Source organism: Tachysurus fulvidraco, chromosome 6 (genome assembly GCF_022655615.1).
Source record: "Tachysurus fulvidraco isolate hzauxx_2018 chromosome 6, HZAU_PFXX_2.0, whole genome shotgun sequence".
Classification (NCBI taxonomy): domain Eukaryota; kingdom Metazoa; phylum Chordata; class Actinopteri; order Siluriformes; family Bagridae; genus Tachysurus; species Tachysurus fulvidraco.
In genome coordinates this window covers 25,186,938-25,209,053 of record NC_062523.1, presented here as the reverse complement: position 1 = coordinate 25,209,053, position 22,116 = coordinate 25,186,938, and the positions used below count along the sequence as shown (strand labels likewise).

At 36.8% G+C, this 22,116-nt stretch overlaps 3 protein-coding genes across 7 annotated transcripts; all 3 read left to right on the top strand.

Moving 5' to 3' along the window:
* Positions 1 to 10: 10 nt before the first annotated feature.
* Positions 11 to 3,832, top strand: LOC113641014 (zinc-binding protein A33-like). Its single transcript, XM_027143588.2, has 6 exons — positions 11 to 776; positions 1,902 to 1,997; positions 2,087 to 2,317; positions 2,446 to 2,468; positions 2,555 to 2,673; positions 3,159 to 3,832. Exons 1-6 carry the CDS (start codon positions 378 to 380, stop codon positions 3,701 to 3,703), a joined length of 1,413 nt encoding a protein of 470 aa, XP_026999389.2. The 5' UTR covers positions 11 to 377; the 3' UTR covers positions 3,704 to 3,832.
* A 3,562-nt stretch (positions 3,833 to 7,394) lies between these two features.
* Positions 7,395 to 12,625, top strand: LOC113641010 (E3 ubiquitin-protein ligase TRIM35-like). The gene is made up of 6 exons (XM_047815075.1): positions 7,395 to 7,858; positions 10,768 to 10,863; positions 10,953 to 11,183; positions 11,312 to 11,334; positions 11,421 to 11,539; positions 11,687 to 12,625. Exons 1-6 carry the CDS (start codon positions 7,460 to 7,462, stop codon positions 12,235 to 12,237), a joined length of 1,419 nt encoding a protein of 472 aa, XP_047671031.1. The 5' UTR covers positions 7,395 to 7,459; the 3' UTR covers positions 12,238 to 12,625.
* Positions 12,626 to 17,354: 4,729 nt separating this feature from the next.
* LOC113641054 lies at positions 17,355 to 21,826 on the top strand. 5 transcript variants are annotated; one of them, XM_027143643.2, is made up of 9 exons: positions 17,361 to 17,987; positions 18,272 to 18,508; positions 18,843 to 19,169; positions 19,253 to 19,588; positions 19,691 to 19,801; positions 20,490 to 20,552; positions 20,742 to 20,825; positions 21,377 to 21,405; positions 21,499 to 21,826. In XM_027143643.2, the coding sequence occupies exons 1-9, from the start codon at positions 17,912 to 17,914 to the stop codon at positions 21,547 to 21,549; spliced, it is 1,314 nt and encodes a 437-aa protein (XP_026999444.1). In that variant the 5' UTR covers positions 17,361 to 17,911; the 3' UTR covers positions 21,550 to 21,826. The 5 variants fall into 5 exon arrangements, with proteins under 5 accessions (XP_047671302.1, XP_047671303.1, XP_047671301.1 ...); XM_047815346.1 differs by having other exon boundaries at positions 17,355 to 17,987; positions 19,262 to 19,588; positions 21,377 to 21,826; XM_047815345.1 differs by having other exon boundaries at positions 17,358 to 17,987; positions 21,377 to 21,826.
* The last annotated feature ends 290 nt before the right edge of the window (positions 21,827 to 22,116 follow it).

The window sequence follows — 22,116 nt, the reverse complement described above, 5'->3', positions numbered from 1 at the left end:
CAAACCAAAGATTCCTTGTGCAATATATTTCCCATAAAACAAAAAACTTTTTAATAATACGTCATAATGGGCAACAGAAGTAAATACAATAATCAGTAAGAAATATAAAGCATGTTTTGATGAATCCTGAATGGTTTGTAACTCACTGGAGAGCAAATCAAACAAACAGTGTTTTAAATCACTTCAATACTAATTATCATGAAGAGCCTAGAAACTAATTTCATTCAGTTTATTTGTATATCACACAGTGCCCTTCTGTCACTGCCCTCACAAACAGTTCTCTACCACACCACCAGAGGGCATCAACTCCTGAATTTTGAGCTCTTCCTTGGTGGTTATGCTAGAGAGAACAACAACAGGAGCAACAGTAAAATAAAATGGCTTCTAAGTTTTCAGAAGAGGACTTCTCTTGTCCTGTGTGCTGTGAAATCTTCAAGGATCCTGTTGTTCTGAGTTGCAGTCACAGTGTGTGTAAAGTGTGTTTGCAGCAGATCTGGGAGACCAAAGGATCCAGAGAATGTCCTGTTTGTAGGACAAAGTCATCTATGAGTGATCCTCCCATAAGTCTGGCCTTAAAGAACCTGTGTGAGACTTTTTTACAGGAGAGAAGTCCAAGATCTTCATCAGGTTCTGAAACAATCTGCAGTCTGCACAGTGAGAAACTCAAACTCTTCTGTCTGGATGATCAACAGTTGGTGTGTTTGGTGTGTCGGGATTCAAGAAAACACACCAACCACAAATTCTGCCCCGTTGATGAGGCAGCAACAGACTGTAAGGTAAAGAATCTTGACATGTGAATTCATGTCATAATAAAGGTATCCAGCTTATAACAGTGCGGCATCATACTACTTAAAATAATGTGATTGTGTATCCTCCAAGAAGTGCAGCAGAAAAATGTGGAGTTGTACAGTCAAGTCAAGTCAAGAAGCTTTTATTGTCATGTTAACCATATATAACTGTTTTAGTACACAGTGTAATGAGAAATGTTTCTCCAGGACCATGATGCTACATAAAACAAAGACAGAGATAAGGACTTTGTAAGTTAGTCATAGTTACATAAAGTGTATCTGTGCAACCTGATGCAAAGAGTGCAGGACAAAAGACAAAAAGACAGTGCAGGACAAAAGACAGAGCAAACAAAAAATACAAGACAATACACAATCTAAATGGCCCTGCAAAAGCATTCCTTTCTGCACCAAGACAGGCGTAACCTCCTGCTCAGTTTTCTCCTTTTTGTAATGATTGTTGGATGGAGTGATTGCTCATGATGACAGTGAGCTTGAACTGTGTCCAGCCTCGAACCTTTGACTGATCTAACTCTCATAATGATTTTGTTATGGTGTGGTTTGTAGCAAATCTACTGCCCCAGCATACAGCAACATAAAATATGGCATTCAAAACAACAGACTTACAGAATGTTTGTAGAAGCTGACCTTGACTCTTTTGTACAGGCTGTCCATGTTCATGTTCTACCCCAGCTTGTGATTCACGTGAACACCACTGTATTTGTATGGTGCTTAATAAATAGTAACAATACTGTTGACTATTAACACATATTATAATCAATTTAAGCTCATACCTGTCAGTCTGTTTTCCAGATTAATATTCAGATTTTCACCATCTGGACTGTCCCCTTCATAAACACTTATCAATCTTCCACGTTAGATTAATGGAGTGTACACAAATATACAAACTTTTAGCCTTTTTATAATTTTCTTTAGTTAGTTTGAAAGTTGTAAAAAAAAAAAAAATACAACTAGTTCTGTCCGAATTTATTGTTAAATAATTTTAAAACTTAAGCATTGTATAGCTAAATCTTAACAATAAGTGATCTGAGTTAACAATGTGTACAATAAGAGCTGAAACACAGAGTCTTCACGCAGTGTGTTAATTTATTTCAGGAGGAGCTCAAAACTGCACTGAAGCCCCAACAGGAGAAACTGAAGATCTTTACAGACTGTAAACTGAACTGGAGTCAGACTGCAGAACATATAAAGGTTACAATCAATAACATGGTTGTTATAGAATTCTATTCTCCATCATTGTAAAATCAGTTATATATCATTTAATTTCCTCTTCACTACAGATTCAGGCCCAACAGACAGAGCATCAGATTAAGGAACAGTTTGAGAAACTTCACCAGTTTCTACAAGATGAAGAGGCAGTCAGGATCGCTGCACTGAGAGAGGAAGAGGAGCAGAAGAGTCAGATGATGAAGGAGAAGATTGAGAAGCTGAGCAGAGACATATCATCTCTTTCAGACACAATCAGAGCCATAGAAGAGGAGATGAGAGCTGAAGGCATCCTGTTCTTACAAGTGAGAATCATTTAGTCAGTATTTATACTGTGAGAAAGTAAAACTTCTTTCCATCATCAGAAACGTCACATTTCAGTGGTGTAAAAATGTAAATGATATCCACTGATATGTGCTTTGTTGTTTTCCAGAACTACAAGGCCACAGTGAAAAGGTGAGTGATGTGGTTCCTGTCTCTCTGCTTCTCTGTGTTTCTGAATCCAAAGCCACAGCAACACTGACTCCTGAATGTTTTTGCAGAGCCCAGTGCACACTGCAGCATCCAGAGGGGCTTTCAGGAGCACTGATCCATGTGGCAAAACATCTGGCCAACCTGAAGTTCAGAGTCTGGGAGAAGATGCAGGATACTGTCCAATACAGTAAGTTTATTTCTTTCTTTCTTTCTTTTTTCTTTCTTTCTGCCATCCTTTTTCTGAGTTTGTTTAGTAAAACACAACTGATAATATAAGGGAACTCTTATTAAGAACTCTTATTCTGAAAGGCTTCTATAGTGTCAGACATCTGATCAGAGTTTGAAGTGTAAGCAGAGAAACAGAGTGAAAACATGGAGAGTTGTAGCGGCTTACAGATGTTTTAGAGTTATTATAGAATTTGAATTATTATAACGACTGGTTACATTTCTAATTTAATTGCTCTGAAAATTGCAGTTATATTTGTAATGTTAACTATTTCCATGTTAATGTAATGTTATAATAGCCCTGTGTGTTTGTGTGCGTCTGCGTGTGTGTGTGCGCGTGTATGTGTATGTGTGCATGTGCGTGCGCGCGCGTTTGTGTGTGTGTGTGTGTGTGTGTGTGTGTGTGTGTGTGTGTGTGTGTGTGTGTGTGTGTGTGTGTGTTTTCAGCACCTGTAACTCTGGACCCCAACACTGTTTATAATAAACTCATTGTATCTGATGATCTGACCAGTGTGAGACTCAGTGATGAGAAACAGAAACTTCCTGATAATCCAGAGAGGTTTGATCAATGCCGCTGTATCCTGGGCTCTGAGGGCTTTAACTCAGGGACACACTGCTGGGATGTTGAAGTTGGAGACAATACAGACTGGGTTGTGGGTGTGATGAAAGAGTCTGTTCAGAGGAAGGGGGGGATAATCACCAAAAGTGGAATCTGGTATGTGCGGTATTATAAAGGTGAATATAAAGCATGTTCTACACCACAGATATTCACTCCCCTCTCAGTAGAACAAAAACTCCAGAGGATCAGAGTGAAACTGGACTGGGACAGAGGAAAGCTGTCATTCTACAACCCTCTCACTAACACACACATACACACTTTCACACACACATTTACTGATAAATTACTGCCATATCTATGTGTTTTTGCTAAACAATGTCCTCTAAAGATTCTCCCACTTCAGTGCTCTGTAAGAGTGGATCAGATCAGTTAGAGCTCATATTGTTTTACTTCAGTTTATTAATTAAATTTTGCAGATTAAAAGATTCAGATTCTTTGTGAAAGTTTGTTGAAAACACTGAACAGTTCATTGTGAAACATTTATTAAAGTCTTGTGGCATAATTTTGACTCACTTTGTCACTTTGTTACACACACACATACACACAAATACACAAAATAATGACTTTTTTAAAATGAAGAGTTATTAAATCAAAATAAAGTGATTTTAATGATAGATAACTACCACAAAAAGTAAACAAATAAATAAACCACAGGTGGAAAAAGTTTTTTAAATGTAGAATTTAATATCTGAAATAGATTATTTAATTTTATTGATGTATTAACATTTGTAATAACCTGATACTTTAAAAGCTTGTGTCTTTACTATTTGTACTTGTTAATCTATGTTGTTAATGTTGGGTGAAACGTTTAGCTGGGTGTGTATGTTATTTGTTAAAATGTGCAGTGGAGGAGAATTCAAGCTCTCAGTTTCCCTCCACCTGCAGTCTGTGGTTTTACAAACACCAGATAGATTTGTGACAAATATCCAAACCTTGCAATGCAGGAGGAGACTCATTAATATTCATGTGTGTATCTCCCTTAGCTACTGAGCTTGTTCAACCATTAACTGTGATCATTGAGAGAAACTGGGTGATTTGGAGATACTGGAGCATCCTGATGTTGGGTTGAAATAGCTGACTAAAAGTGAGAGTTAAACACAAGTGTGAATTATTGTTAATAATAATATAACTATTACTAAGTAAAAGTCTACAGAGTAATTAGTGGTCCACATATGAAGTGGTTCGTTCATCCTGTATATTAACATTCATAATAAACATGTGATGTTCAACAGAGGGGGAGCACGGTGGCTTAGTGGTTAGCATGTTTGCCTCACACCTCCAGGGTTGGGGGTTTGATTCCCGCCTCCACCTTATGTGTGTGGAGTTTGTATGTTCTCCCCGTGCCTCGGGGGTTTCCTCCGGGTACTCTGGTTTCCTCCCCTGGTCCAAAGACATGCATGGTAGGTTGATTGGCATCTCTGGAAAATTGTACGTAGCGTGTGAGTGAATGAGAGTGTGTGTGTGCCCTGTGATGGGTTGGCACTCCGTCCAGGGTGTATCCTGCCTTGATGCCTGATGACGCCTGAGATAGGCACAGGCTCCTCGTGACCCGAGAAGTTCGGATAAGTGGTAGAAAATGAGAGAGAGAGAGAGAGAGAGAGAGAGAGAGATAGAGAGAGAGTGTTCAACAGAGACCAAGATTTATTTTGTAACAGATTCTGAGTTCAGCTTCTTCCAACAAATTAGCATCAGATTCACTAAACACATCAGAAATAGTTCAATCCCAACATATTTAACGTGTTTCAGTGTGCAGTTTTCTTTTAAAGTGAGATGTGACAATTCCAGCTGACTTCTTTTACACTTTTTCAGTGAGTACAGTGTGTGAATTGGATGGAGAGAGGCTTATGTTATGTCTGTACTAAACAGATGTCTTGCTCTTGTGTCTGCTGAACATTTTCAATTATTACCTAAGAATCAATAAACTGAAAATAAATACCTACTTATACATTTGTGGTAGAGATTTTCATTAGGGAGGATAAAAGAAATGAGCATATAAAAACAGATAAACACACACACATGGTTGATCGAGATTACCACAGAGATCTGGGTTCGAGCCCCACTTCAGGTGGCATTTCCTGTTATAGTGGTCAAAGAAACCAAGACATTGTATTTGAAAGAAAAGCAAAACTTTGGATGAAAACAAGAATATCTGACCAAAATGTATTTTAAAGTCCAAAACAAATGCACAATTGTTTCTGGAGCAGAGTTACAGAAACAGCAGCTGATGTTAAAATTCTTTCTAAATCTTAGTGAAATAAAGGACTTGACAGGAGAATATTTATACAGCAATTTAAATGATATCCCTCATCTTCTTAATTAAAATATATTTAGAATTCCAGATTTTTTCCACAGTATATTATTGACAAAACCATCTCATCCCAGATATGACATCACATGAGGTACAGTGACTTTCAAGAGTTGTTGAAAAAGTGCTCTGACTCTTTTATTGTTGTTACAGGAGACTGAGAAACTTCTTTTAAATCTATTTGTTTTATTGGGTTGAATATCTGACAGAACAGCAGCTGAGAAGAAGACACTCTCTGTAAAGTAAAATGGAATAAATGAAATTCCTTACACTGTCATTTAAAAAAAATCTATTATAAAATATACAGTCCAGATTGTAATTAGTTTCAGGATGACCTACTCTATGCTCATAATAAAGAGGAAAAACCAATTTACTTTAAAAAAATTTTTTATATAAATACCATTTCAAAAATTCACTATATCTGTCAATCCATTTGTGACTGGAAGCACGATTTAAACCATTAAAAAATGAATATGGCAAAATATTAGTTGATTAAATCAAATCAGATGTCAAGTAAGTATTAGCTCTTCAAAATCACACTCTATCTGTCAATATAATTGTGCTAAGAGCCAAAATAAATTAAACTGTTAGTTTAACAAAACCAAGTCAGATCACTTTATAATGACTTATTCTATGGTCACTAAAATGATAAAGTTACAAAATGTAAATGATAGAAAATTTTACTAAGGAAATGTTTAATAATTGCTCTTCAAAGTTACCGCATCTGTCAAAAAAATTGTGCCAGGAGACACTTTTTAATTCAGTATAACATTTACATTTCAAATTGTTAGTTGATCAATTCACCTGAGATCACTTCAGGATGACCTTCTCTGTGCTCACAATCAGGGCCGTCGCAAAATATGCTAAAACTTAAGGAGTTGATCTGATTGGATACTTTTTAAGTGATTTTAAATAGCTTGGTGACAGAAGCATTCAGCTAAAAATGTTTTACCTGATTCAATTCTGTACAGATATTGCTTCACATTCTATTATTTATTTAATTATAATGTAATTTGATTTAATTTGTATGTTGATTATGTGCTTGTTTATATGTATGGCTGCTATTTGTTAAACTTGTGCAAACTATGATGTTGCCTATCCTGGACAAAATGTATAGTTTTTTTTTTTTTAATTATTTTATGAATATGAGGTCAAAACTTTTAGCTTTAATTTGAGTGCATTAACTGGATCAGATGCACAGAGTAGTAACTGTATGATACTTAAACATTTGTATGTTGGGGGGCAGACAGCAACTCAAGGGTTTTTATTTTTGTTTTGTTTTTTCCGTCAGATTCTGCAGGAGGTATTTAAACCTTTTCCATGTGAGCCCCACTTCTCAGTTTTTGAGCCTTCAATTCTCCTTTCCCTCTCCTTCAACCCCCACAACACAAACCAAAGATTCCTTGTGCAATATATTTCCCATAAAATAAAAAACTTCTTAATAATACGCTCTAATGGGCACCAGAAGTAAATACAATAATCAGTAAGAAATATAAAAGTTTGTTTTGGATAAATCCTGAATGGTTTGTAACTCACTCATCCGAACTACCTCGGGTCACGGGGAGCCTGTGCTCAGGCATCATCGGGCATCAAGGCAGGATACACCCTGGACGGAGTGTTTTAATTTACTTAAATACTAATTATCATGAAGAGCCTAGAATCTAATTTCATTCAGTTTATTTGTATATCACACAGTGCCCTTCTGTCACTGCCCTCACAAACAGTTCTCTACCACACCACCAGAGGGCATCAACTCCTGAATTTTGAGCTCTTCCTTGGTGGTTATGCTAGAGAGAACAACAACAGGAGCAGCAGCAAAATAAAATGGCTTCTAAGTTTTCAGAGGAGGACTTCTCTTGTCCTGTGTGCTGTGAAATCTTCAAGGATCCTGTTGTTCTGAGCTGCAGTCACAGTGTGTGTAAAGTGTGTTTGCAGCAGTTCTGGGAGACCAAAGGATCCAGAGAATGTCCTGTTTGTAGGACAAAGTCATCTATGAGTGATCCTCCCATAAGTCTGGCCTTAAAGAACCTGTGTGAGACTTTTTTACAGGAGAGAAGTCAGAGTTCTTCATCAGGTTCTGAAACAGTCTGCAGTCTGCACAGTGAGAAACTCAAACTTTTCTGTCTGGATGATCAACAGCCGGTGTGTGTGGTGTGTCGGGATTCGAGAAAACACACCACCCACAAATTTTGCCCCATTGACGAGGCAGCAACAGACTGTAAGGTAATCATGTGAATTCATGTCATAATAAAAAAAAATGAGAATGGGGTTTATTTCATACATTATTTCCTCATTAGACTAATTAGTACAAAAGGATAAGCTTACATTTCATTACAGCAGCAGACAAGAGGCAATATAGTAAATACAGTTTAAATGTACAAAATTAATAGTGGGTATTTACACCTGTGCAAAATGTATCCAGCTTATAACAGTGCAGCATCATACTAATTAAAATTCTTATATGATGTGATGTGTATCCTCCAAGAAGAGGTGCAGAACAATGTTAGCTGTGGTGTTGTACAGTCAAATCAAGTCAAGCTTTTATTGTCATATAGCTGTTTTAGTACACAGTGTAATGAGAAACATTTCACCAGGACCATGATGCTACATAAAACAAAGACAGAGCTAGGGACTTAGTAAGTTAGTCCTTGTAGCATCTGGTACAGGTCATTTAGATTTCAGGTCCCAGGCACCCTAAACTTCGGTATCTAATCTTCAATCAACCGATGAGCAACCCAGTTTTACACACACACAACTGGCTCCAGAATGACTGGAGGCTACACAAAGACCAGATAACCCCATGCCGCTTCTCTGATTGAACTCATAGGGGCCCTCAACCAGAACACACACACACACACACACACACACACACACACAACACAATGAGACATTCCTTTTACTAATAAAACCCGAAGATAAGGTAGTCTAAGGTTCTCATTCTTATAACCCATTTTGTAATGTGTTCTTCTTTTAAGGCTTGCCTGACTTAAAATTATTTGCTCCCTAATTTCCTGACAAGGGTGTATTTTATTCATGAGTCAGAATACAACATTGTATTTAACATCAGTTATATAATTACTGATCATGGCATGTTAATGTCTACCTGTTCTAATGCTGTATGCCCCTTTAAGGTCTGATGTCAGAATGTATACGAAGCTATCGTTTTCTTTTTACTTCCCTAATGAAAGTGCATTTTGTTTTGTGTTCATTTTTGTTTCTTTGCCTTTATAAGAACACAATATCGTATTAACATCAGCACGAAAGGCACCATACCGTCTTAATACACCCTGGATAAAACTTTAAAGTCATCTAAAAGTTTGATAGCTAAACCACGCCTACAGACACCTGAAACAAAGGGTGTTTTTCCTTCCAAAATCCTGACCGAAGTATTGGTCAACTCCCCAAAGATGTGTGGAGTTCAAAACCTTTAAATTATCACAAACACCACTAATCCGTGGTCAGACTTTTGGAACAGCTTCAAGACGACTCCATCTTCCTTCAAAGAAGTTCCAGCAAGCTTCACTTCCAAGAACGACAACTGCTCTGATCTTCAGGAGAACTTGGAAGAACGTCTGACCCCACCCTAACTGACTTTTCAGAGATTTCTCTGTTGCATCCGGACTCTTGTGCAGTAAGCCAATGCAAGTAACGGTTTCTTTTACCAACCAATTTAGATGAGTAATTTTAAGTAGGAATCTTTCATTGAATCATAAGGTGAATTTAAGTTTCTGTGACGATTTCCCAGTTAGGGTGTGATTAGTTTTTGAGTCTAAGCTTGCCATTCCTTTCCTTCCTTTCTCTAGTTTCTTCTTTCCAGTCTCTTCCTCCCTTTCCCCAATTTTAATTTCTTTTGTTTTATTTTATTTTCATCTTCGTTTTCCCTATTTCTTTTGTTTGTTTGTGTAGTTAGTTTTATGTTGTGTTTGTCTCATTCATTAAATGTCATATTTTTGCACCACAAGTGATTGTCTCTGAGTATCGCTCACAAATTAAGGTACCTGCAACATCTGGTCTGAACTACATGCTCTATTAAGTTAATTTAATTTAAATTATGATATTAAGTAAAAGGGAAGCGAATCTTTCTTGGCCGGGAAGATACGCCGGACGAACAGACCAAATAAGTATACCGTTAATTCCATTACCATTAATTTCAACTTAGGTTAAAATATTTAGAATCACTATAACGTGTTTATAATTACTCATAAATATTTACCTTGCTTCGCGAGCCAAAATCGCTACATCCTAGTTACATAAAGTGCATCTGTGCAACCTGGTGCAAAGAGTGCAGGACAAGACAAACAAGACAGAGCAAACAAAAAATAGAAGACAATACACAAAAGACAATACACAGTTTTAACGGCCCTGGAAAAGCATTCCTTCCTGCCTCAAGGCAGGAATAACCTCCTGCTCAGTGTTCTCCTCTTTGCAGTGATTGTTGGATGGAGTGATTGCTCATGATGACAGTGAGTTTGAACTGTGTCCAGCCTAGAACCTTTGACTGATCTAACTCTCATAATGATTTTGTTATGGTGTGGTTTGTAGCAAATCTACTGCCCCAGCATACAGCAACATAAAATATGGCATTCAAAACAACAGACTTACAGAATGTTTGTAGAAGCTGACCTTGTCTTTCTTTTGTACATGCTGTCCATGTTCATGTTCTACCACAGCTTGTGATTCACGTGAACACCACTGTATTTGTATGGTGCTTAATAAATAATAAATAATAACAATACCATTGACTATTAACACTTATATTATAATAAATTTAAGCTCATACCTGTCAGTCTGCCATTCCAGATTAATATTCAGATTTTCACCATCTGGACTGTCCCCTTCATAAACACTTATCAATCTTCCATGTTAGATTAAAGCAGTGTACACAAATATACAAACTTTTAGCCTTTTTATAATTTTCTTTAGCACTTGCTGCAAGCTAATCTTGCTGCAAGCTAATCTGAAAGTTATACTCTGAAAAAATACCACTAGTCTGTCAGAATTTATTGTTAAATAATTTTAAAACGTAAGCATTGTACACTTAAATCTTCTTAATAAATAGTGATCTGAGGTAACAATGTGTACATTAAGAGCTGAAACACAGAGTCTCCATACAGTGTGTTAATTTATTTCAGGAGGAGCTCAAAACTGCACTGAAGCCCCTACAGGAGAAACTGAAGCTCTTTAAGAACTGTAAACTGAACTGGAGTCAGACTGCAGAACATATAAAGGTTACAATCAATAACATGATTGTTACAGAATTCTATTCTCCATCATTGTAAAATCAGTTATATTTCATTTAATTTCCTCTTCACTACAGATTCAGGCCCAACAGACAGAGCGTCAGATTAAGGAACAGTTTGAGAAACTTCATCAGTTTCTACGAGATGAAGAGGCAGTCAGGATCACAGCATTGAGAGAGGAAGAGGAGCAGAAGAGTCAGATGATGAAGGAGAAGATTGAGAAGCTGAGCAGAGACATATCATCTCTTTCAGACACAATCAGAGTCATAGAAGAGGAGATGAGAGCTGAAGATGTCCTGTTCTTACAAGTGAGGGTCATTTAGTCAGTATTTATACTGTGAGAAAGTAAAACTTCTTTCCATCATCAGAAACATCACATTTCAGTGGTGTAAAAATGTAAATCATATCCACTGATATGTGCTTTGTTGTTTTCCAGAACTACAAGGCCACAGTGAAAAGGTGAGTGATGTGGTTCCTGTCTCTCTGCTTCTCTGTGTTTCTGAATCCAAAGCCACAGCAACACTGACTCCTGAATGTTTTTGCAGAGCCCAGTGCACACTGCAGCATCCAGAGGAGCTTTCAGGAGCACTGATCCATGTGGCAAAACATCTGGCCAACCTGAAGTTCAGTGTCTGGGAGAAGATGCAGGACATTGTCCAATACAGTAAGAGTCTTTCTTTTCTTTTCTTTCTTTCTTTCTTTCTTTCTTTCTTTCTTTCTTTCTTTCTTTCTTTCTTTCTTTCTTTCTTTCTTTCGTGCTGTAATAGTGAGCGTAATAATGTATCATATACAATGTTTATATGTTTTTCAGTGCCTGTAACTCTGGATCTGAACACTGTTCATCCTGGACTCGTTGTGTCTAGTGATCTGACCAGTGTGATACACAATTGTTATTTTGGTGAAATGAAGCTTCCTAATAATCCAGAGAGATTTGCTACAAATAAATGTATCCTGGGCTCTGAGGGCTTTAACTCAGGGACACACTGCTGGGATGTTGAAGTTGGAGACTGTATACATTGGTATGTGGGTGTGATGACAGAATCTGCTCAGAGGAAGGGGGATGTATTTGCTAGAGGTGGTATTTGGTATGTGACTTATTATGATGGTGTATATAAAGCAGGTTACACACCTAGGATATTTGGTTTTCTCTCAGTAGAACAAAAACTCCAGAGGATCAGAGTGAAACTGGACTGGGAAAGAGGACATCTGTCATTCTCCGACCCTCTCACCAACACACACATGCACACTTTCAAACACACATTTACTGACAAATTACTGCCATTTCTATTTGTTACTGATACAGATTTTCCACTAAAGATCCTCCCACTTCAGTGCTCTGTAAGATTGAATCAGATCAGTTAGAACTCGTATTGTTTTATTCCAGTTCATTCGTGAAATGTTGTTGATTATGTTTTATGTTTTTGTGAACATTTTTTACAGAAGTTTTTTACACAAATTGTGAAATTTATGGCATTCCATTTTTTTTAACTTAACCCTTGTGTTTTCCTCGGGTCTATCTGACCCGGCTGGAAGGTTTTTTGAAATTAATTTTGTCTATTTTCGTTGAACTATGTGTCCAGACCAATATATACTTTGCGTTTTGGATCCTCCAGGGTCACTTGGACCCGGCCACATTTAGTGGGGCAATAGGTCACACTTTTTCCCTTTTCAGCACAAAGAACATACATACAGACACAAAAATGCACACATAAAATGTCCACTAACACACGCACCCAAAACACACTCATAAACCACACACACACACATGCACACACACAAACACACACGAATAGGGCATTGCATTTCATTAGGCCTCCAGAAAAAAGCTACATATTTGTAAATATTTCACACTTTTGATATGTCTTTGCCTAGTATAGGGCAAAATATGATCTACTGAAATGATGCTACACACACACAAACACACATACAAGTATTGGGCATTGCATTTCATTAGGCCTCCAGAAAAAACATAAGCATTGAAGTCAATTTGACCTGGAAAAAAACAGGTTTTATTATTTGCTGCCACTAAAAATGGTCAAAATGGTTTCAAAACAATCTCCTGGCTTTGAAATATACCAGACAGTGCATTTTGTGCCTCTTTTTTTTTTTTTTTTTACTAAAAAATGAAACATTTTTGTATATAAATAAGGTTTATTATACAAAATATTATTATTATTATTTTTTTTAATATATGTTGGAAACAAGTTAGAGTAAAAAGGTGAAAAAAAATGGCTATCATTTATACTTCATTTTTTATAAGCAGTCAAAACAGACAAGGTCAAGTTGACTCAGCATAGGAATTCAAGAAAGGAAAACAAGGAGAAAGGAGGGTTAAGGCAAAATAGCTATAAAATATCATTAAATAAGTAAATAATTACAAGTAAGGAAATAGTGGCCCCTAAAATCAATTTGAACACTTAAGCCACACTTACATATGTATCTAAATGCATTGTTATTGTATTAAATCCAGATATTTATCAAAAAATATATGTTTAAAAAATATATATATTAATAATAATAATAATAATAATAATATACATTGATATTATTAGCCATTAAAAAATAAATAGACAGGCTACAATAAATAGACAGTGTTTTCAAAGATTGTGTGCCATCATTTGTTTCAAGAACCTTCTGCAACTTTAATCAACCAGATTCTGTAACTGATGTAGTGCAGGATTTTGGATACTTTCAAAAGACGGCTTCGCACTTAATACTGAACGATTTTCCCGCTGAGAAACTTCTGTCACTTGAATTATTTCTTACGCTTACAAAATGTTATCAGTGCCATGAATAAACAATGGTTTCTGTTGCCTTACTCTCCCTCTGTAATGTTTCAGACATGTTCTAAATATTTTTTTTGTTCTTGTTTGATCCTGTAATTCTTACTGATGTCTAAAGATAAGACTTGAACTTCATACTTTTCGATTCCTTTTCACCCAGCTGTTCACAAGGTAATATATAGTGGATAATGTGGATGTCATATAGGCTTCTCTAGAAAAGTACTGTATACATGATGTACTCCAACAAAATTACTCAGGATTTACTATATACCACCAAAATAATCTCAATTGTCCAAATATGTTTTTGTTTAATTATGACCAATACATCTAGTATGTTATACTGTCAAGTGAAACAATATATTTTGGGGAGAATTATTTGCCTTTCTTTAAACTAAATGACATTTGGTTTGGTGTGTTTTCTATTGGAAGGAAATTCATAGATTTGTATGGGTTAAATGTACATGGATAATGCATGAATAACCTCCATTTTTTCAGGTTTATATGTCTTCATTTATATTTTATCTTAGTTTTTCTGAAATAAATATTTTTTTTATAACATAAGCCTGCACTTTGTCTACTATCCTGCTTCTGATATACCTCCACTGCCCACAGTCATTTAGATAATAAGTCAATGCCATCAGTCTAAAATATGAGCTATATCATACAAGTCATTATAATTTTGTATAATCCTTATTAATCTTATGGGTTAGTGAATCACAGGAATATTTGGACCAAATTTTTTTTTTTTTTTTGCACAATAGTTACACAAACCTTTTCAAACATGTTTCATAAAGGATAAAAATTAATGGATTAGGCATGCAAATGTTGTGATTTAAAATATCAGCCTTATAATGACTGACACTTCTGTACTCACCTTTAAACACATACATGGACCAGTTTAATTTCCTTGAACCTTCTTATAATTCCTAAAGACCTGAGTGTACAGTACCTTGCTTGAGCCAACTTAAGAAATCATTATTCCAGAATATCACATTTCAAAGCTTGTCTAAGACAAAAACTCAAAAATTCTCAGAGCCATCTCTGAGTATTACTGAGTATACAGTAGATGCCATCTTAATTTATACTGGTACATTCAGGAAAAAAGGAAGATTGCTTTGAAAGGGATTCCTCCAAAGATTTGGAGAGAGTATGCTACAAGTTTTCCACTCAACAACAATCTATGAGAAAATCCTTAAAAATAACCTCTTGAAATATTATGGCTTCACTTATCAAAACGTAAGGCCAATATTTCCATTAGATCAGCCTTAATGGTTAGCGATAGTAATACATAATAATGACAATAATAAATAAGTACTATAAATAAAATTCCAGAAGTAGGCATGCATGACTTAATCCTGGTACCAGAACTTTTGTCTTGTCTCTGTATTCCTTTACAAATTCCAATCTGGTCTTCTGATTCTTTTATTCTTACTGCAGATGAAAGGTTTACATCTTGTGGTATGATATCTACTCTATACTGTATTTCTACTCTCAAAGTCTTCTTTGAACCATGGATTACTGTTTACTCTTACTGTTTACTTTGCTGACCTGTTATATGCCTGACTGTTATTACACCTATGGTTTCTGTCAGGAGTTACTGGGACAGTTCCTTGCCAGACCATCAGGTGGGCCTGGTAAGTGGTTTATTCAGGTATCACTGTGTTCTTCCATCTTGGGCGGTACCACGCCCTTTCCTAATGTGTATTTCCGCTTTCTCGCCTGTCTCGTTTTCCTGAGATGTGCTGCTCTATATATGCCTGTCCTGTTGTGTTAGTTATTGTCAGTCATTATTTGATATATGTTGACATCACATCTATTTGTGGTTCTTTCCCAAACTGTTGCCACAATGTTGGAAGCACACAATGGTGTAGCATTGTAGCATTAAGAACAAGAGATGCAAAAATGTCCCAGCATGACAATATGGCTGTGCACAAAGTGAGACCCGAAGACAAAATTTGGCAAGTTGGAGTTGAAGAACTTGATTGTGGTGACCCGAACTCCACTGAACACCTTTGGGATGAAGTGGAACACCAACCGCCTCACCCAACATCAGAGTCTGATCTCACTAATGCTCTTGTAGCTGAATAATCACATATCCATACAGTCACGCACCAATATCTAGTGGAAAGCTTTCGCAGAAGAGTGGAGCAAAGTGTTAAGGACTAAATCTAGAATGTTCTAAGATGTTCAAACAGCTCATACTAGTGTGAAGGTCAGGTGTTCACATATTTTTGGTCATAGAGTGTACATATCATATTTAAAAACAATCCTATTTTACCCACAATTTTAATCATAATTATATTTGATGTGCAGTTACACTTATGAGTCACAAATATAAAATTAAATTTTTCCAGCAGACTTGTGTTTTGCGTAAAAACACAGTTTGACTTCTCAGGCACAGATAGACCTTTATTCAATGTTTATTAGCTTTATGTTATTGCATTTTATTATTATATTTTGGATTTTGTCTTTTATAGGAGGTGGAGTTATATCATATGCTTATATGACATGCTACATAGAAAAGTATCCTATCCCTGCTCTCTTTGTTTAATCTCAGCAAATTTAAAGAAGGGATTTGTTCTTAAAGGTGGACAATTTCTTCATTTTATTGAAGGATGAAAGATGTAGGACCAAGAAATCAATGAATCTGTAACGTATCTGTTTGTCAACTTGCCGTTGCTCCTGGATGGGTCCGCGCTAAGCTTGAGCAGTGTAGAGACTGAAGCCGGCCGTAAATATTTTTTTTGGGGGGGGGGCGGGCAGCAAGCATCGGGGTCCGTGGGCCACAGAGTGGAATCAGCCACGGACGCCCGAATGCTCCACAGTGTCTCCGCCCAGGCTGTCCCGTGCACACCCGCGATTGAGCCAGTTCTCATAGCTACCGTACCGGTGAGCTCGGCTGAGGTCCGGGCTACCCGGCTGGTCTCGAAACTGGCGGATACCCCAATGAGGTCGGCTCGGGCGGCCGGCATCCCTAAGCCAGGTCGCCGGAACTGGCCGGGTAGCCGGAACCTGCCGAACCGACCGGGTCGATGGAACCTGCCGAATTGACCGGGTTCACGGAACCTGCCGAACCGACCGTGTCGACCGAAATGACTGAGTCCGGCTCCGCCTCCAGCACCACCCTGGTCTCCAGTCCTGCTCTGGTCTCCGGCTCCGCCTCCAGCACCACCCTGGTCTCCAGTCCTGCTCTGGTCTCTGGCTCCGCCTCCAGCACCACAATGGTCTCCGGTCCTGCTCTGGTCTCTGGCTCCACCTCCAGCACCACCCTGGTCTCCGGTCCTGCTCCTTGTAGGGCTCTGTAACGTATCTGTCTGTGTTTTCCCCTTGTTTCAGTCTTCCATCTCTCCCTAATGTTAATTGTTTGCTCCGCCCACTCATTGCTCACCATGGACACTAATTACATTCTATCTCTTCCCCAGGTGTTTTGTCTTTGTCTCTGATTGTCTCTGCTCTGTGATTGGTTCCTATTTACTACATTTACTCTGTCTGTTCACTTCCCTGGTGTTGGTCGTTGTTTGGTGTTGGCTTTATGCTGTTCTCTGTTCCAGTTCTCTGCTTCTGTTCTCTGTTCCAGTTCTCTGCTTCTGTTCTCTGTTCCAGTTCTCTGCTTCTGTTCTCTGTTCCAGTTCTCTGCTTCTGTTCTCTGTTCCTGTTCTCTGTTCCTGTTCAGTGTTCTGACCTGTTTGCCCGCCTGTTTATGTTGTGTTTCGTGTTCTGCCTTGTGTTGTCTGCCTGTTCATCTGTGTTTTGTTCATTAAACGGATAAACTGCATTTGGATCCCCGCTCGCCTTTTGCCTCACCATGTCACAGCGTGACAGAAACATAAAGTACAGTAGTGGGGTTTTTTTATATCTTGATCCATGAAGCTAATTAAGTCACAGAGAAGCATGTGTACTATAATCAAATAGCCAGTGAGATTCCAGCATTTAACATACAGAAATGTGTACAAAGTACTAGAGTTGTAGTGATAATTTAAAGATACTTGAAAAATATCTACATCAAAAGGTTGTTTTTAAAGTGAACTGACCTCAAAAGTTTTTACAACTTTTTACTACTAATTAAATTACTACCATGCCCAACACACCTTATCTCTTCATGTTATAGCTTCATATTATATATTTATATACCAGGTGTTTCTAGGCTTAGTTTTGTGAATTTTAAAGGGTAATCTCAGCTTTCATTTCCTGTGAAATCATCCATGCAGAAATAGGCCATTTTATCTTCACTTCCTCATAAAGTAGTTACAACAATGTACCTCACACCGTTAAGTGTCTTTATTTGGGAATTAATATTCTGTTACAGAATTCAAGCCAAGCTGACTAAAGGTGAGTATTTTACTTTGTCATTACCCATGCAGCGATACTATTAGTGAAGTGTTTCAGGTGTTTAAATATGATAAATCATATAACTGTAACCATACATATAATGTGAAACTGGTTATATGCACATCTGCAGATGTCCTCCAGTTCTAACATAACTCCCTTTAAGAGTTAAACTTAGTCACATAAATTCTTCTCTAGTCAAGGCAACATGACAAATAACAAATGTGTTAGCAAAAGATTTTTTCTGCCAGGAGTTATTGATAACCTTCTGTTTCTTTTTTTAAAAGTCCAGCTTGGAACTGATGTGACACTGAGCTGTGAGGTGTCTGACCTCTTACAATCCTCCACTGTGCAGTGGCAGAGAGAGGACGCACCTGTTCCTAACACCACTCTGGTCTACAACAACACTGCATACATCATTTTACACAATGTCGACCATCGCAGTAATGGGAATTACTACTGCACAGGGAGCCACCAGGGAAAGAAACAAATTTATGAAAATCGAACACTTGAAGTGACACAATGTGAGTATGTTCTCCATGTAAACGGGAGAATACTTGAATTTTAATTTGATACTATACTTAAATTTTGGGGTATTTATATCTCACTTGAGTATTGTTTAAATAGAATTAGAATTAGGAATAAAATTCTTGTCTGCTGGAAAAAAATAATTACTTAGTGTTAAGTGTTAATTCATCAGCATACACTTTAAAATCAAAACATTTCCTCTAAAAATGTGACTCTCTGCTGTCCTGGTTATTGTGCAGCATGTTGAGGTCTTATATTTACAGTTGGCAACATAGAGATAAAGAAAATTCATGAATGTGTATTTAGAGTGTGTGCTTGATGTCTTTCTAGATGCAGAACAAAAAAAGTATATTCTATACAGAGAAAGCTCTAACAGTAGTAATTTGACCCTCAACTGCAAGTCCAAAAAGACTTATAGCAGAATAAAGTGGACCCGAAAGCTAAACCAAAACATAGAAGTTATGATAACTGCAGAAAAAAGCCAAAAGCAGGAAGTATATGGAGCAATTATCCCAGAGAAGCCTTCATCCACATTTTACAATGGAAATGATTTCATCTTCCAAATATCACCCGTGAAATTCAATTCCAGTGGAACGTATAAATGTATCGTGAATGATAACACCACCTATTCATCCTTAACACTTCACACACTAAGAGGTTTGTAACCCATCAATGCATTTTTATATTTATTTTTAGTATAATTAAAAGTTGTATTATGTTCTGACAACTATTAATCTTAGTCTTTGCAGAGCCTGCTGTCATGATCAGGAATCAGTCAGTGGTTCTGAGCTGCGAGTTGTCTGACGTGACAGAGCAAGTTACTCTCTCCTGGTTGAAGATGGAGAAAAACGGGGCAAGGCTAATTAAACGGAAAGTCCTGACACCAAAAGACCCAGAGAGGAGAGTCAGTGTAACACTGAACAGTGTATGGGAGGACTTGCTTTTGTACCAGTGTGTTGTGTTTAATGAGAGCACACTCAGAGCTGTAGCTCCAGTAACTCTCCACCTCATTCAATCATTAGGAAAAGAGCCTCCTTCAGCTATACCTAAACATACCACAGAACCCCCCAGCCAGGGTAATGCTCTTTTACACGTGTTCAAGCAGCAGTAGCAGATTCACTGTGAATCTATTCTCCATTTCATGCACATTATGGTTAATATGTATCACATCGCTACAGGAAACAGTATGGAAACGCATAGCATCACCATCATTGTGTTCACTGTGTCCGGGTGTGTGGTGCTTTTGCTTGGGGCTCTTTTGTTCTGCACTCGAAGAAAATCTTCCACAGGTAAACTAACCTGCTTTTATAAATACTACTCCGATAAAAAAAAAAGGATAATAATCAAGATCATTTCATTCAACTCACGGTTAGCTTAATGTCCAGCATGTAAGGTTTTTTAAGGTAGTAAAATAGGGGAGTTAAAAATACTCTAACATATGGTTTTCTAACATATGGTTTAGAACACATTATTGAGCCACACTGGAAGTCACTAGCTAATGAAAGTGGATATAAAATGTCTACACACTCCTGTAAAAACTTCAGGTTTTTGTGCTTTGTGAAATCATTAACCTGGTTGCATAAGTGTGCACCCAATTCTATAATGGACTGTGCTCGAATTCACCAATAACTTCCAAACTCCCCTTTTAAAATTATTTACCATACAGCTGTTATCAATAAACTGAGCATCTTGATATTTTTTTGCTTTTATCTGATTTCCGATGCCATGATTTACAAAGTGTGTACTGAATCCTAAAGTGCCAAAATATTTCTCATGACACCTTTGCAACACTGGAGATCTGACAATAACTGCACCAGATAATTATAAAGCAGGAAAAGAGATCTGTACACTAGTGGTGTCTTTATTTATTTAGTATTACTACTTAGTGCACATTATATAGTTTGGGGCACAGTACAACTCACATAATGAAAGGATGTTCTGGGAAGTACAACTTCTCCCCCTTGTGTATTACTCTAGATGGACCATCTATGATAGAGATGAAGTGTAGAGGTGATCCATCCTATTCACATTCAGCTCAAGGTAACAGTGGTAGAACTTTTACTAATAATATACCTAATAAACATAAGTTGAAGCAATCAGCTGGAAGCGTAGATGAATCATCTTGTTTTTATGATAAATGTGTAAAATGTGTATAATATCAATGTTATTTAAGGTAATGAGATTTATCCTAATCACAGGCTGCATTACAGCTGTCATTCCCTTTTGTAGGTGCTGACATGCTTAAAGCAGAAGAAGAAAAACAAGCAGATGAGCTCCACTATGCCTCCGTCACCATAGTGGAACTTGATCGCGGTAATACTAGAGAGCAGTTTCTAATTTATACCTTTTTTCCTGCTCAGGTCAATCAGACCCTGTACTGTTCTACAATTTCTGTGCATGTGAAAATATCTTAAATAAATTAATGCTGTTTCAATGTTTGTATTATTCATATTACTACAAAATAAATATGAAGTAGATATTTTTATCTACCTCAAGTTTAATAAGCCTTTTGAATGTAATATATATATATTGTATATATTATTTTTTAGGAATAAATAATTTAAATTATGTATATAACAAGATTATCTTCCAAACAAATATAATTTCAATTTTAAATGAATAAAAAAAATCAAGAAATAGAGTTAATTTTTTTTTATATATAGACATGTCATAGGTGAAAATAATGAAAGATTAAGTATTAAGTATCTCCGTATCCATCTCTGCCATGTCTATAATTAATTATTGTTTATGAAACAATTTTATTTTGTTTGTTTGTTTTGTTTTATAACATTGCTGCCGTTCTATGTAATAAACTGTAAAGTATCTGCTCTATAACACAGTAGTGTTGTAAATGATTTTTGCAGGAACAAGTGGAAATTGTAAACGGCTCAAGGTAAGCAGTAACCAATATGATTCATCTTCTGCACAGTTTGTACAGTGGCTCATAAGATGCTGTATTTTGTCTATGTTTTGTCTTTATAAACAGACGGCAAGCAAGAATGACTCCGTCATCTACTCAACTGTCAACATAAAATAAGAAGCTTGAATAAAAATAGATTATGCAATAGAATTGTATAGAATTACAATAGAAATGCCAAATTTGCCTTATATTGTAACTGCACATCTCTCTCTGATCTGCCTGTGATTTCTGCCTATTACAGAAATTAATATTATAGATAAAGCTTGTTCATCTTCAAATGGAGTACGTGTGAACTGTATTTGTGATCTGTAATGTATCTGTACACACACACACACACACACACACACACACAATTCAATATAAACACACAATAAACTATTTTGTGAAGACTCAAGTTACTCCCAAAGGTGTCCATTCCATTCCCAGGTTTTTACACAGCACACAGTGGAAGGTATTGAGGAGTCAACGCCTCATGAGGGACTGTAATCTTCATTGTGTATATATTTCGTAGCTTTTAGCCATCATTTTTAACCAGATCCCTGGCATTGTTGAACAGAATCACTTCAATGATTTACAGAAATCAGGAGTCAAACATGATTGTGTTTATAAATAACTGTATCTATTTTCTTATATTTATAATTATAGAATGTTTCTTATTTGATTTGATTTCTTTCTATACCCAAG

What these genes read in the sequence shown, in the direction of transcription:
- LOC113641014 (XM_027143588.2), top strand. Translation starts at nt 378, where the DNA reads ATGGCTTCTAAGTTTTCAGAAGAGGACTTCTCTTGTCCTGTGTGCTGT. An exon ending in AGGCAGCAACAGACTGTAAG is followed by an intron (nt 777 to 1,901) that starts GTAAAGAATCTT and finishes AATTTATTTCAG; the next exon opens with GAGGAGCTCAAAACTGCACT. An exon ending in AGACTGCAGAACATATAAAG is followed by an intron (nt 1,998 to 2,086) that starts GTTACAATCAAT and finishes TCTTCACTACAG; the next exon opens with ATTCAGGCCCAACAGACAGA.
- LOC113641054 (XM_047815345.1), top strand. Translation starts at nt 17,912, where the DNA reads ATGTACCTCACACCGTTAAGTGTCTTTATTTGGGAATTAATATTCTGT. An exon ending in AACACTTGAAGTGACACAAT is followed by an intron (nt 18,509 to 18,842) that starts GTGAGTATGTTC and finishes ATGTCTTTCTAG; the next exon opens with ATGCAGAACAAAAAAAGTAT. An exon ending in CATAGTGGAACTTGATCGCG is followed by an intron (nt 20,826 to 21,376) that starts GTAATACTAGAG and finishes TGATTTTTGCAG; the next exon opens with GAACAAGTGGAAATTGTAAA.
- LOC113641010 (XM_047815075.1), top strand. Translation starts at nt 7,460, where the DNA reads ATGGCTTCTAAGTTTTCAGAGGAGGACTTCTCTTGTCCTGTGTGCTGT. An exon ending in AGGCAGCAACAGACTGTAAG is followed by an intron (nt 7,859 to 10,767) that starts GTAATCATGTGA and finishes AATTTATTTCAG; the next exon opens with GAGGAGCTCAAAACTGCACT. An exon ending in AGACTGCAGAACATATAAAG is followed by an intron (nt 10,864 to 10,952) that starts GTTACAATCAAT and finishes TCTTCACTACAG; the next exon opens with ATTCAGGCCCAACAGACAGA.